We start from the raw sequence: 15230 nt of genomic DNA, 5'->3' as shown, positions 1-15230 counted from the left end.
CAGGACCCCTCCAAGGCAGCCCCGAGGCCGATAGGGGCTGGTGTCCCACGGCCCCTGCCCACACCAGTCCCTCCACCCCACCAAGCACGCACCACGCCGCAGCAGCACAGCAGCCCATCGGCCTCCTCCTGCTGGCCAAGGCACCAGCCCTTTCCCTCCGTGCCGGATAACGAGATTCTGGATTACACCAATTTATCCACCGAAGTTACTCGATTTGTCCAGGTCATGTTTTCTTCTCCAAGGTATTACAGCGAAACACTACCCTCCTCCTCCTCCTCTGCTCCCCCATCCTCCATGCGGCCAAGCCCTTGGCAGCATTCCGCAGACACTGCCCTACAAAGTCTCGATGCTCCTCGGCAGCAGCATCCTGCTGTTTGGGGGGCACCGACACACTTCCAAGCCAGCCTCTGCCCCACATGCAAAGGTGAGGAGCAGCAGAGAAACTTAGTACAGGTTCATACAAGTTGCTCTTCTGCTAGTACAGCCCTTCCCTGGCTGGAGCAGTTACCCTCTCCCATCAGGGCTGGCTTTTAGCCCTCGTGTGGGCTCAGGAGGAGAGCTGGCAGGGCAGCTCCCCCAGCGCCCACTCCAAGAGCCTCCTGCCATACCAGCATGGAAAAGGACACAAGCCCGGCACGGGAGCCTCCACCCACTGAGTTTTGGTACCTATCAAACGCAAGTGACACCAGGAACCTTGGCCGCAACCAGGCACCTCCCGTGCCCTCAGCACAGCCTGGGGACATGGCAGATCCAGTCTGAGGCAGGGCAGGGGATGGCAGCTGGGGGAGGGCACTGGGGGGGAAAGGGTTGGCGTCAGCACCCACTGTTGAGCCCTGCGTTGCTATCGGCTTTCTGCAGCGCAGCAGCAAATGAGACAATTACTGTGTTGACTGGTGTTTTTTCTTTTTTAATTATGTGAAAGCAGGGTTAACCTAGAGCACCCTGAAGCACCCCCCAGCACAGCTCCCGCCCATCTGCTCTTGCCCTGAGGCCCTTCCCAACCCAATGCACACAACAAACAACCCTGGAGCTGCCTACCAGGGCCAGGTACCAGCAGACACCCCACTGCTGTGGACTAGAAATTGTAAGACCATTTGATACAACCCAAGACACCAGAAAGCCGGCGCTGACGGGAAGATTAAAGCTAGCAAGACTGATGAGGACTCTGAAATGCAAAAGGATGCTTGACCAATTCTCGCCTGTAATTACTAACACAAGTTCGGGCAGAAGGACACATAATGGGCTTGGGCTGGAGGAAGACTGAGGCAAAGCCACATTTGCAGGTTTGATTAGCAATAAATTAAACATGGGAACATGCTGAACCTGGCTGTCACACAAGAAGCATTGGCAGCCCTACACGAGAGCTCAGGCCACATCCAGGAGAGAAGAAGCAACCAGGGCAAGGGACCCCCACACTTGTGGCATAGGCAGGATGCAGCTGAATTTATCTCCCTGCATTTACTGTTTTTTCCACCGCAGCACACGGTGAGGTGAAAACATAAGAAGAGAAGTTTGTGAAACCCCAATGCTGCTTTAAGTAAAAGGGAAGGAGCAGTGATGTTGCTGTGAGCGCTGGCACCTGCTGCTGCGTGAGAACTGCACAGGTTGGTTCAACCGAAAGCAGAAGTTGTCCTCCAGACAAACCATTAGTTGTGGTATTTTCTGTTCTGGAGGCAGCTGCCGACAGTCATGTTCACAGAGCAAGAGAGCCGTGAGCTGTGGCCACCCTCTTTACGTCAATAGCAGCAAGACACAAGATGGTTACTGGAATAAGTTTCTCTTTTCTTAAAAAGAGAAGCGATCCGAATAGCCGGTGTATTTTCAACAGCTTGCTTGGCAAAGTTAGGAAAGCTCATTGCGTGCAGGTAAAGTGGCGCAGAGTGTGCTCGCAGCACACTGACAGTGCACCTGTGAGCACCAACACACCTCTCACCGCAAAAAACACCAACCCTGCAAGAAAGAGATGGCCATGCACCCTTGCTCTACCACTCCAAGCAGACCCCGGCAAGCGCAACACCTCTTTACTGGAAGTCATTTTAAACTGGCCTCACTGCTTACAGCAACACTTCCTTCCTTCCACCTTAGCAGGCATGCAGAAATAAACCCCGTGCGGGTCTGCTGCCACATCTGCCCCCCGGCCCCCTCCCAGCCTGGGTGCGGGCAGGGGCCAGGCACCTCCTCACCCACAGGCAGGGCAGCACCTGCACACGCTGAGCTCCACGGGAGCCCCACGGCCGTCAACCTGCTGCCCAGAAAAGGGGGAGAGCCGTTCTTGCTGCTCCCACCACACAGCGTGCCCCCAGCACAGCAAGGGCCAGAGCAAGGACTAAAGGCTTCCAGGATAAAAGAGCAGCAAGGAGCATTGTCTGCTTTATTCCTCTGCAACCAGCAGGAGTTCTTCTGCTGCCACAGCCAAAGTCCTGCAGGGTCCCAGGGCAACGCTGCTTCGGGGACTGGAACAAGGGGATACAAATCCCTTGTGAGCTTCAACGCTGCTGTTGGCCATGGCAGGGGTGTGGGGCTTCCTCTGAAAATGCTGGAGCATCTGGCCTGCAGAGCCTAGCAAGCTCACAAAAAAGCCACAGCTGCTTTTCTAGAAGGTGAAAGCCTGACTGCCAAACACCAGAATATCCCCCTTACCTGCTAGCATGAAGTTTTATAGATTTGGAAATGTATTTGCAAACTGAATCCTAGAAAAGGAAGCCTTTTTAGCCCAAATCTTCCAGGATGCTGAATAACTAACAACATTTGCATGTTCCTATCTCCTCATCACTTCAAACTTTTCCCATCTGGTTTTGCATTTGGTCACTGCTGCAGTCTGAAACCTGCCTGATGAACCACAAGGCTTGCCACACAGAAACACATCCGAGTAATATTCTTGCTCAATAGCTGGTCTCCAGGCCAGCATTTTCAAGGGCTTTCATCCATTTCAAATAAGGCAATGAGCTTAGCCCTTGATTAAATACATAGCATAATCCACCTAAATCTTGTTAGCAGAGAAGCAAGTCGCTTGTCTCACTAGTTGTGGGTGGCATTGCATCGCGCTGCCAGGCAAGCAGGGCTCCCCGCAGTGGGAAGGTGCTCCTCGGGGCACATCCCAGGCAGGCAGAAGCACTGGGGCAGCTGGCGACCGTAGCAAGAAAGCACATCTCTTGCCATTGCCACCCCAGTAAGCCCATATGGATTCAAGGAACAGAAGTTTGAGATCCTTATGCAAACTTCCTCCCATAAAGGGCAAAAGCCACCCACCGAAAGAGCTTGCCCCCTCCCTGCTGGAGGGCACAGGTAGGATGACCCTCCGGGCTTGCCCTGCTGCCAGGGCAGCGGGCATCCAACAGCCAGCAAAGCCCTAAAAACATCCATGGCAGGAGAAATCACTGACCCGGAGCACGGGAGCCAGGCAGCAGCGTGGAAGGAGGATGCGCTGCAGCTTTGGGGGAATTTCACACATCAGTAGTGCTTCCCCTTCCTCGGGAGGAAGGAATGAGTAGCACAGCAGTCAGAAAGCCTTAGCAGAAAGGCCTGGGTGCCGAGTGGGAAGCACATCGCATAAGGACAACTACTTCCCGTCAGACAGGGGCTCTGGAAGAGACCAAAGTGAGCAGCCAGGGTCAGCCTGGCACGCACACCCTGCTCCCAAGGGGCAGCGCTGCTGTCCGGCTGCTCTCGCCAGCTGTGACAGAGAAAAGCAGCACCACTTCCCTTCTCCGGTGCCCCTCCACAGTCCCCAGCACACACCAGCACGAGTGCACACACGTTGGTGCCACCGCCAGCAGCAGGACACAGGGGAACACAGCAGTTGGGAAGTCTGGCAAAAAGAAACCCTGCTTGCTGAGGTGAGCCACGCTCCTCTCCTGATTAGCTCTGGAATACCTGTATAAATTTACAGGGGAGTCTTTCAAAGTGCACAACACCAAGCTAAGGAAGACTATGAGGAGGCATTTCCCAGTCCAAAGGATGCTCTTTCCCATCCTGAGGGCGTGTGATCTCGCTGCCCACCAGCGATTCCCCCTGCAGCTGCTTCCAACCAAACAAAGATCACACTAGGATGTGGGACAGGAGAGATCTTCTCCTGAGATTACAGCATATTTATTATTCGAGTCATTAGGCAAATTCCCTGAAAAGCACTCTTGCTCCCTATTTCTGTTTCGGATGCAGAAGGTGGGGACACCCCTCTCCCCAAGGCTGATCCCAGCCAGAGGCAGGAGGCTTCCCGCAGCAGTCAGGAACGTTTCAACAGCCACTGGAAGGCTTTTGAGTTAATTTAACCATGTTAACACGTTATGTGGCTTCTGTCATCTCAATTACCTTAAAAAGCCCAGGCACAGACCTCAGGGGGAGTGCAGGGAGGAAGAGAATAAAAAATAATTTAAGAATTAGTAAGAATGACCAAAAAAAAAAAAAAAAAGAGCTTGGGCACAACTCCAAAGCACAGTCTCTGGCAGATCAGGAAAAAAAACTTCACAGGATTTCAAACCCCAGAAAAAAGCAGTCAACAGAGGCAATACCTGCTTTAATCACATACTAACCAGGGAGGCTCAGCAGAGCAGAGCTTGCCAGTCACCGGCTGGCATAGCAGGAATCAGCCTTTTGGCATTGGTATCCTCACCCCGAGCCGGGCAAGGGAAAGGGCTGCCCGCAGAGGAGCCAGGATGATAAATGACAGCAGTTGAGCATTGCAGGGGCATTTCACCGCTTCAGAGGTTGCTGCTATAACAATCTTCTCTGACTCAGCAGCTGAAAGGGACGCTGGGAAGGAAGCACCATAAAAAAAAAAAAAGTCATGCATTATTAATATGGACTCTGGCAGCAAGACATGAGTTGGAAAAACACTGAGGGGAAAAAAAATATGACTGCAGAATAAAAGCAAGCTGCGTGTGTGGAAGCATTTCACACTCCTACAGCAGCTGGCTGTGCTCGCAGGGCTGCTGCGGCGGGGGACCACCCTGCACCCCTCCACGGGGTCCCCAGCCCCAAGGGAACCCCACGTTTGCTGATAGGAATGTAATATCCAGTATTTTCTCTCTGGAAGCAGGTTGCTGCAGCCCTAGTACAGAAAACACCACACGCTCTAGGCATGGCCCGCACTAGTTCCAAGCTATGACAGCTCAGGGCTTTTCCTGTCGTGGAATACAGCCGCTGTAGCTGGTTTACTTATCTGTGGTCCGTGCATCACTTGATGACTCCCAGCAGCTTCTCCCCTTTGCCTCCCACCCCACACAGTCCCCCCCAGCCACGCTGCCGTCACATTCTTGGGTATTTTAGCAAGAGCAGCTGTTGTGCAACGTGCCCAGGGCTCCTATGCCACAGCCTGCAGCCTCCTGCCCAGCTACTGACGCAGAGCGGATGGAAGGCAGAAACGGGGCTGAAATGCTTTCCTTTATCTGCCAGGTAAGTGGAATAAAAAAAACCAACCAAACAAAAAAAAAAAAAGATAAATCAGTTAGCACTTGACTACCTGGTGCAGTGCAGCAGTGCAGTGTTTGCTTTCCTCTTTTAATCTGTACACTTTGTACATTTTATTAGAGGTGCTCCGTAAACATTAGCATTCACGTAGCCATCTTCACCACTTTCCATCTAAAATCCTTGCTTAAGACACAGCCTCTTCCAACCTGCTGCTGAGGGGAGACACCATAAATTAAAAGCATGTGCTCCCCCGTCGCAGGCATCACAGACCTCCGATCCCTGCACAGGAGCCTTTTGGCAGCACATCAGCATATTTAACATTTCAGCGCAGCCTCTCCAAAGCAAAGGAGGTGACTAAGGTGGTGCCGGGATTCAGGAGAGTCCTTTGATCACTTGTGCAGCGATGAATGCATTCAAGTAAAATCAGTTACTTTGCCATAAAATTCCCTAGATATGCAAACACACACTGGACAAAGATTGCTTACACCACAGGACAGCCTGCAGCAGTGGAGTGAGGTATTTTGCTTGTATTTGCCTCCTTCCACTCTGCATGCAGCGGCGTCCTCCACACAGAAATATTTCCCAACCTTTACCTTTCGGATTCGAAAGGCACAGAGAGGGAACGGCTTTGCAGGTGCCGTCTCACACACAGCCCTCCTGCAGCGGGCTGGGAGCACACGGCCAAAGTAAGCATACACCCGCTCATCAGGGCAGGAAAAGACCAGTTTTTGAAGGCAGCAAGCTCCCACCAAGCAGGGAAACTGAGGCACGACCCAGAGAAAAAACCCATAGTGCTATTTCAACCCACATCCCTGGAAGCAGCCTCTCCCCTGCAACAAGAGCTGGGGGGACGGGTGCTCCGGCTTGGGGTGCGCTGTGCTGCAAGGGGGGATGGCAGGCGCCCCGACAGCAACTTCAGAGAGGCCCTGGGATGAGAGCCAGTGCAGCGCAAGGACTCTGCAGGGGTTTGTGTCCGCCTGGGGATGTCACACACAACCACAGGCTTGCAAAGGGAAGAGCCCATTGGCTTTGTGTCTCAAAACCAAAAACCCAGAAAAATGAGCTGTAGGAAGTCACACATGTGGCCACACGCTTCCAGCTAAAGCCCAACCCAAGCAAGTACTAGCCCCCTCTTGCCTCCCCCGCGTAGTCAGGAGCAAGCCCAGAGTTCAAAATGAGCTTTTGGCACCCGTGAAGCAGTATTTACAGGCCTTGGAAAAAACATAGTGTCCAATAAGGTGAAATAAAGCTTATGAGTTTATACAAAATACCCACAATCACTACAGAGCAGAAGGTTTCCCCAAAACCTGCCTGCCCGCAGGGACAACTGCCAGCTCCTTCACTTTGGGATGGGACAAGATCAGCACGCCTCAGAAAATTCCTTTCGTAATGGAAAAAGGGCACCATAGCCCTGCCCATCACACTCCACATCCCACTGGGACAGGGATCACACATGCTGTCCCTTCGTCACCCCTGGGACCCTTCCAAGTAGCAGATGAGGATGGCCAAGAGCGGTTTTCCTGCCGGGCACTGACATCACCCCTCAGCTTTTCCATCTACCTTTCCTTTCAAAATAATAGCAGCTCTGGAATAATGCTGAAAGCCCTGGCATTTTTAATGTTCTCAATTTCACGTTCTCCAAACAAACACCCATAAACACCTCAAAAATTTCTGATTTAGGCTTTTTTTTTGTTTTGTTTTGCATTTCAACAGCACAGTCTACTGTAAATTTACTGCTCCACCTCTTGAAACAGGACTGATACCCACAGAATTCAGAGCAAGTGCTAGAAAACCTTGAAACACACGCTGACCATCCTAATGCACGTTCAAAATGCTGTCAGACAAAGCCATGGTCAGAACAGTCCAAATGCAAAGGAGAAGGAAAAGCCAGTATGAAAACAAACCTTCCTAAAATAACTCGGCAAAGGTTTTGTCAAAGTAGACACACATTTTACTGTAACAGTGATGCTTTAAAAATAAAGCTGCTCAGGGAAAGCTTTTCTTGCTCTGTATAGCTGTGTATCAGTTTCTCTTCCAGACTATTCATCCCTTGGTGCTGTCACAAGGAAGGAGAGGGCTCTGCAGAGCCTTACGCGGCCAACAGGACTTAGGCTCCAGCCAACACCACCAGTTGAGGGTCACCAGTGCCACCCTTGTGAGGTTCCCCAAAAGTTTCAATAAAATTAAGCACTTAAAGACTCCGTGGACTGCTTGGATACTCAAATCCACCAACAGCATCAGCATTCAAATAGGAACAAGCACAAACACAGGGCTCCCCACACTGCTCATCTCCATTCCCTGCAGTGGTCCCCAGGGTGTTCATTGTACCCTGCAGAGCAGATGCTGCCCGAGTTAATGCAATTAATGAGTCCACCTGGAAAAGAGGCAGACAGTCAGCTCAGGAAACAAAGCAGCAGCGTCACAGCCCTTATCTCCACCCGAGCCGGCGGCCACCTGAAGTGACTGAACTTCAGGTTCAGGGCTGAAGCCCTGGCCTTCCACAGCTTCCCAACCCCATGGAGATCAGGTGTCCTGGAAGTCCGGGCTGACAACACTAATAATTTTGCTTTAAGATTTGGTCTGTTGTAGATCGTTGAAGTTTTGAAGCGTTTATCTTGCAGGAATGAACAGTGACTGCTGATCAGCTTCCACAAGCCAGGCCTTCCAGAGACAGATGAAACGTGAACTCCTCACGTACTCTCTGCAGTTGCAACACCCAGAGAGCCACCAGCAAAATAACCCAAACCAGACGTGCCTGACAGACAGCAAGCGTGCTTACAGGCAAAGAAAACCTAGTAATTAACCTGCCCTCAAAGAAACCTTTTAATTTGTATAAAGCCTTGACCAAAAGGTGGTCTCCAACCAATGCTCCACACCACCAGCGCCTCGGATGCACTGGCACAGGAGCAGCTCCGTGCAAGCAGGGCTGCAGACACTCTCCTGCCTGCAGGTGCATTTTAGGAGACTGATGCACTAGAAGAAAGCAGTGCTATCAAAGGAATCATTTCCCACAGCCGCCACCAGTTTCCTTCCACGTGCAGAACTGGAGGTCCTGAACTCAAATTCTTGTATCAAGGAGTACTCCAGGATTTCTTACCACTCCCAGTCACTGTTGGATCCAATGACTGCAAAAACCTCAGTGCGATATGCTGGAGGCCTGAGCCATTCCTTCCTTAGGTTGTGAAACGCTGCTTGGCAGACCTTTTCAGGAGAGGAGGGCAAAGCAGGGCAGTGCTGCGATGTTTTGTAGTAAGGTACCACGCTCCCTTGCACTGCAGGGGAAGACCTAGGAGATGAAAGCCACGGCTACAACAGCACAATCCTCATTTTGTTATTCCAAGCTGCACCTTCATCGTCTGTCCCTGCTCAAGCAGTGTCCAGCCACCCAGCAAGCCACCGGCAAATCCAAAAGGGCACCAGCACCCAGCTGCAGCTCAGCTGAGCCAAAGCCACCGCACCTCACGCGTGTGCTTCTCAGACGAGGTGGGCACCAGCACCCCGCCACAGCTGGTGTCCCCTGACCCCCTTGCTCGGAACTCTGCCCTGCCATCCCTCTTCTGCCTCTTTCCACCAGTCACGGAGTCTCATCAGGCCTCTCCTGCCAAAATCCCCATGAGAGGTGCACAGGTGGCAAAAGCAGCAGCTACCCACTCCCTCACCCAGACTCACCAGCTCTGTGTCCCCACAGTGCCAACCCCCCTCATGGGACCACAGCCAGCACTGTTCTTCTGTTGCTCACCACCAACAGCAACTCAACCACTTCCCACAGTGCTGCGGTCCCTGCAGTGTGGGGCAAGCCGGCAACAGCAAAACCTTTTGCCATTTTCACCCTCGGAACTCCTCTGTGCTAAGATTTGCCAGGCTGATGCATTAAATAACCAAACTGGATGGGCCACATTTGGCCACGTAAGATCCTTGTGAGAGACCAAAGCAACAAACACGCCGTACAAAGGAACCTGTTGGTCTCCACAGCACTGCTCTGCTGCCCACCAAAATGCAGCAGGGAGGAATAGCGTTCCACAGCGCTCCTGCCTATCAAAGCCATGTTCTTGCGCCATAAATGTAATTGATGGCTAACATTGCTACCTTGTGCCCTGTACAACCGGTTGGGAGCAATTCCTGATAAGTTTTGAGGAAGTAGAGCCAGGGTGAATTACAGCTCTCTCAAAGGTAACAATCTTTCATCCAATAATTTAAATTCTCTGCATTATTTTCCTACATCAGATCCAACCGACTCCTGTGCATATCTAAGTTCAAAACAATAAAAAAAAAAAAGGCTCCAACACCTGGAGAGACAACAAGGGAAAAGCCAGGAGCACCGAGGAAGGCCCCTGAACTCCCTCACCCAGCCACGCCGCAACTACCCTCTCCATGAGGACCAAGTCTAAGGCTCGAGAAATTCCTGATGTTGCAGAGAGTCACCAAGATCAAACGGCAACTTGCAGTGCAAGCAACTCGTAAAAGCATTACTGTTTTCAGCTGCAGGAAGGAACTCCTTCCATTTCCCAAACCCTGTTAAAAGAACACAAAAACAGCAAGACAAGACCTTTCCAGTGACTGTAGCCTAGCTCCAAGGAGGCCCATTGCTCCAGCACCAGCGTCCAGGCACTGCCAGGATAACTGGCAAGCCCATTTGTGCACATCACCTCTGGAGAAGTGAAAGGCACACAGGGTGGTTATCCTGGGAAGGAGAGCGCCTCAGTGCCGGGAATGAGCCTTGCAAAAAAACCTGGCGAGGCACACACTGGATTCCGGAAAAGGACAAAATAGTTCACTCCATGCCAAGCTCTGTTTATTCCAAAGACGAGGGCACTGCAATTGCACATAATTAAAGCACAATCTGCCTCACAGCCCTTACCCTGCTGATGCCACTCACAAGACCTTTGAGCAGGGCAGCGAGCAAAGCAACCTCCCCGCCCGTACAAGCACTGCCTCATACCTACTGCCTCGCAGGGCTTCCCTGGAGGGCAGCGCGGACCCGTGAACACATGAGTGCATCTCCTGGAGCCTCCAGCCGCTGCATCTCCACCAGCCCCTGCATCTCCACCAGCCCCGCCGTGCCTCGGCCCCAGCTCACCGCGGAGCAGAACAATCAGCCGCCTTATCCAGCGCACAATGGCCACGATGAGACAGACCCACATAATAACCCCAGCCACGCAGTGACAAAAGCGAGCAGGCGCTGGGGAACAGCATCAAATAAACGTGGAGCCTCATGTATTTGTGCCATCAGCTGGGTCTCTGGCAATTTACTTTCCAAGGTGGCTTCAGGAACCCAAGGACATAAACTGTTAGGGTGATGTTTGGGGAGGACACACAAGGATTGGATGCGAGCGCCGGGGAGGTGGCATTGCCGGCTGTTTACATTGGATCACTCAGCACAAATCTGAGGCCCCAAGAAAACTCCCGTTCTGTAGGAGGAAACCTTGGTGAAGGACAGAAGCGAGGACCTACCCCAGGCACTGCATCAACTAGGCACAATGCAAACATAAGCCTCAAAAGCTCTGGGCTCCTTATGGGTACCAAGTGTGGTGATTTGCTGACAGTAAACATCAATTTCTTCCTGCCTTTCCGTCTTGAGCAGACCGAGACACTGGCATTACCTGGTCTGCAAGGAGCCAAACACAATGGCTGGCTGGGTGACAGGCCAGCCCTGGGGCAGGCAACCTCGAATCCAAGCTGGACCCCAATCCCCAAAGGGCACCAGGAGGAGTTATCCAGATTTCCCAGCCAGCAAGGAAGCAGGCAAGCGTGCCAGCTCCACACCAATGCGCTGAGACAGCACCCAGAAGCGCAACTGTCCCAGTTTTCTTCTGGCACTGACGCACAACTGCTTGAACACAACAAGCCTCAGCAACACCAATGAATTTTTTTCATTCTCCAACCAGCGGCTTGGGACAGGCTCAGCCCAGCTCTGTCCTCTGCCACGGTGACAGCACACTCTACCACTGGGATGCCCGGATTCCCAGCCTGGAGGGACTGATGCTGCCCAGGCAGGGTAGGCTGCCTCCAGCCCCGACACGACTGGCTGCCAACCCCCAGAAGCAGAGGTTTGCTGCAGACCCTTCCCGGCAGCCAGCAGCACCCAGCAGATGGAAGCCCTTGCAGGTCCAGGCTCCAGGTGGTTCAAGCTCACTTACAGCTTCAGGTTCCATTTCTTTAGGTTTTTCCTTTTCCTTTTTAATTGAGCTATGATAAGGAACGGATGAATCACTCCGCTTCCCATGCTATAGCTGATGAGCTGCAAGTTTTTCTTCATCCTCTTTCCCAACACATCCTGCTATGGACAGTTTTAGAGCAGCCTTCTCCAGGCCCTTCAATGGCCTGAGAAAACCAGCCCAAACCTACCCCACTGCACCAAAGCGGCGGTGGGTGGCCAGAGGCCCCCAGAACACCCCGCTGATGGCATCTCTCTATCACACACCAGTCAATCTATTAAAATCCTTGGCTCAGTTTGTGTCCTGTCTCACTCCTTTTCTTCCACGCTTCTCCTTACCACTCCGGCCTGACAACAATCTTCCTCCAAGTGTCAGGAGGACAAACCAATCTGCCCTGAGAATATTGGGTGGGGTTTTTATGATGGAACATTTTTGGCTGAAAGAGGAATTAAAAAAACCCAACAATAAAGCAAGCAGATCTTTTACCACTCTGTGGGGAGATGACTCAGAACACCACTGACATCCATGCACCGGTGAAGACGGGACCACCTTCCCCTCTCTGCCAGCATCACAGACAGTGAAAACACAGGGTGGGATGTGACAGAATTATCCGAGGGCCATTTAGGGAAAGGTCTCTGGGCACAGAGCTGGTTTTAAACAGCATTTTATGCCCTACAGCATCTCCAGCATCTCCAGGACTGGTGACCACATAGAAACAGCACAAAATGAATGAGAGGACTCTAAAAAAGATACAAAATCATCCTTACAAGAGAAGTTTCTTTCTGAAACTGCTCAGCTAGTCCCTGTGGTTGCAGGGAAGCCTATCCGCAGCCACACTATGGCTCCTGAAGAATACATCCCCTGCACAGGGCTGCAGGATGCATTTAATAAAACAACTACCAAGCCTATGGCAGCATGTGAACAGGGCGAGTCAGGCTGTGTTTATCAAGAGAACAGGCGGTGGCTGCACCACCCGTTAGCACCAGTGTGAAACCATCCTCCAGCGGACAGCACCAGTGTGAAACCATCCTCCAACGGATGCAAGAATACAGCTCAGCAGCTCCGAGGCCAGCCTGTCAGGACAGCAATGCCCTGGGCCATCAAGCAAGGAAGAAGCATGGTGGGGAAGCCCAGGATGAGTGTCCTCACTTGAGCTGTGCCCAGGACATGAGCCCCACGAGCAGAGCTTCACATACCAACCAACCCCCATCTAGCCCTGCAAAAGGCTCCCAAAGCCCAGCAGCAGCCCTGGGACACAAGCTGTAAATAAACCCCAGAGAAGTCACCTTGAAAAGCACTCACAGGTCACCCCGGGATGTCCAAGCTAGGGATGTTGCACTAGCCACACCAATGACATTCCAAGGGGAAACTCCTACTCATAAGATTTCTTTAGTAAGATTGCTTTTATAAAACTTAATTGAAGTAAAAGTTCAGACGAAGGCCAAACAGTGAGTCTTGGCTCCTGGCAGAAATGAGATCCACCATACAAAGAGAGCAGCTGCTTTCTGAGGCACGAGCTCTCCCCTATCTTGCCGAGATGGGCACACAGCCCCACCAGCACCATTCACTGGCCATTTTGGCAAACAGCTACTCATAGAATCATAGAATCACAGAATGGTTTGGGCTGGAAGGGACCTTGAAGATCATCCAGTTCCAACCCTTGTGCCATAGGCAGGGGCACTTTCCACCCAGGAAGCACACTACAGGAAAGAAGAGAGAACGACCACGGTCTCCTTCTAAAATACACACTTCTCATCTTCCCACTTGACAAAAAGAGTAGAATTTCCGACAGAGTGGGAGTTTAGACCGCAAACACTTGGACAACGCTCCACCTCTTCACAACAAACTCCCAAGCAGTCCCGCAGGCAGCCGGCTCCCTGCTCCCCACTCCAGCCCCACCAGTCCCGCAGCAGGCACCGGCACCCACGCGTGCGGGGACTGGGAACAACCCAACCCCTCCCGCCCCAGGCACCGGCACCGCCGCCTGCGCGAAGCATGAGTGGGCACCGGGAACAGCTGGGGCACCGGCACCCCCACACCTATGGGGCACGAGTGGGAGAGCCCACAGCCTCCCACCCCGCAGAGCACTGGTACCCCGACATCTGCAGGGCACGAGTGGGCACGGGACAGCCCATACCCTTCGCCCCAACAGGCACCGGTACCCCTGTGTGTGCGAGGCATGAGTGGGCACCGGGACCAGCCGGGGCACCGGCACTCCAGCACCTACAGGGCACCAGCGGGCACCGGGACAGCCCACACGCTCCCGCCCCAACGGGCACCGGTACCCCTGCGTGTGTGAAGCACGAGTGGGCACCGGACACAGCCCACCCCATCCCACCCTGCTGCAAAACCCGTATCCCTGCACCTGCGGGACACAAACGGGCACCGGGAACAGCTGGGGCACCGGTACCCCGCACCTACGGGGCACGAACGCGCACCGGGAAGAGCTGGGGCACCGGTACCCCCGCGTGTGCGGGGCACGAGTGGGCACCGGGACGGCCCATCCCGCCCCACCCCGCCGCGGGACCGGTACCCCGAGATCTGCGGGGACCGGGACAGCCCAGCCCGCCCCACCCCACAGGGAACCGGCACCCCCGCATCTGCGGGGCACGAATGGGCACCGGGACAGCCGGGACACCGGGACACAGCCAAGGCACCGGGACCCCCGCATCTGCGGGGACGGGGCCAGCCCAGCCCGTCCCGCCCCACAGGGAACCGGCACTCCCGCATCTGCAGGGCACGAACGGGCACCGGTAAGCGCCGGGGCACCGGCACCCCCGCCCCCGCGGGCTCCGAACGGGCACCGGTCCCGCCCGCCCCGCCCCGCCCCGCGGTCCGGCCGCGCATCCCCCCGCGCCCCCCGAGCCGCGGCCGCCGGGGATGCCGCAGCCCCCGGATTACTCAGCGTTTGCAGCGGAGCCGCCGTGCCCCGCCGCGCAGCCCGGGCCTCGGGCCGCCGCTTACCGATGCCCGGCGCCACATAGACGAAGTAGAGGAAGGAGGAGGAGAGCGAGAAGAGGAAGAGCGCGGCCAGCAGCGAGCGCCGGGGCAGCAGCCGCCAGGCGCCCCGGGGGCCGCGGGGCCACCGCATGGCCGATCCGCCGCCGCCGCCGCCGCTCACATGCGCCGAGCCCGGCGGGAGGCGCCGCCCGCGCCCAGCGCCGCAGGAACGGGGCGGGGCGGGGGCGGGACCGGGCCGGGGCCGGCAGCGGCGCTGCGGCACCGCGGGCACCGGCGGGGAACGGGGGCGGGCAGGGACCGGGAACAGGCAAGGACCGGGCTGTGCGGGGGATCCAGGGACACCGGCCATGGACCGGGCACTCAGCATGGACCGGGCGGTGCCGGTGGACCAGGACACTAAGCGCTGACCCGGGGGCACCGTCGGTGGTGTCGGGGCTCCTGGGCACAGAGTGGCCACCGGCGGTGGTCCTGAGGCACTGGGCATGGACTGGGGCACTGCTGACGGACCCAGACACCCCGCAGAGCTGGAGCACCACTGATGGACCCAGAACACAAGATAATGGACGTGGGGCACCACTGGGACATGGGGCAAAGACACAAGGATGTGCAGCTGTAGACCTGGGGCACCACCGATGGCCCCAAGACACCAGGCAATGACCCAGGAGCACTGCTGGTGGTCCCAGGGCACCCAGGCATGGACCTGCGGCA

The 15230-nt window shown here is 54.6% G+C and overlaps 1 protein-coding gene across 3 annotated transcripts in view; it reads right to left on the bottom strand.

Moving 5' to 3' along the window:
* B4GALT5 (beta-1,4-galactosyltransferase 5) overlaps positions 1–14711 on the bottom strand; it is a 37065-nt gene extending 22354 nt beyond the window's left edge. The window contains exon 1 of one of the 3 annotated variants that reach the window (XM_054081514.1): positions 14526–14711. In XM_054081514.1, coding sequence (XP_053937489.1) covers positions 14526–14652 — 127 coding nt within the window. In that variant the 5' untranslated portion in view covers positions 14653–14711. Of the gene's footprint in view, positions 1–9952; positions 10077–10345; positions 10563–14525 lie in introns of those variants that run through there. The other 2 variants (XM_054081513.1, XM_054081515.1) reach the window with 2 other exon arrangements.
* Positions 14712–15230: the final 519 nt, after the last annotated feature.

Source organism: Cuculus canorus, chromosome 16 (assembly GCF_017976375.1).
Source record: "Cuculus canorus isolate bCucCan1 chromosome 16, bCucCan1.pri, whole genome shotgun sequence".
In the NCBI taxonomy this organism is placed as follows: Eukaryota; Metazoa; Chordata; class Aves; order Cuculiformes; family Cuculidae; genus Cuculus; species Cuculus canorus.
This window is presented reverse-complemented; position numbering and strand designations above follow the sequence as displayed.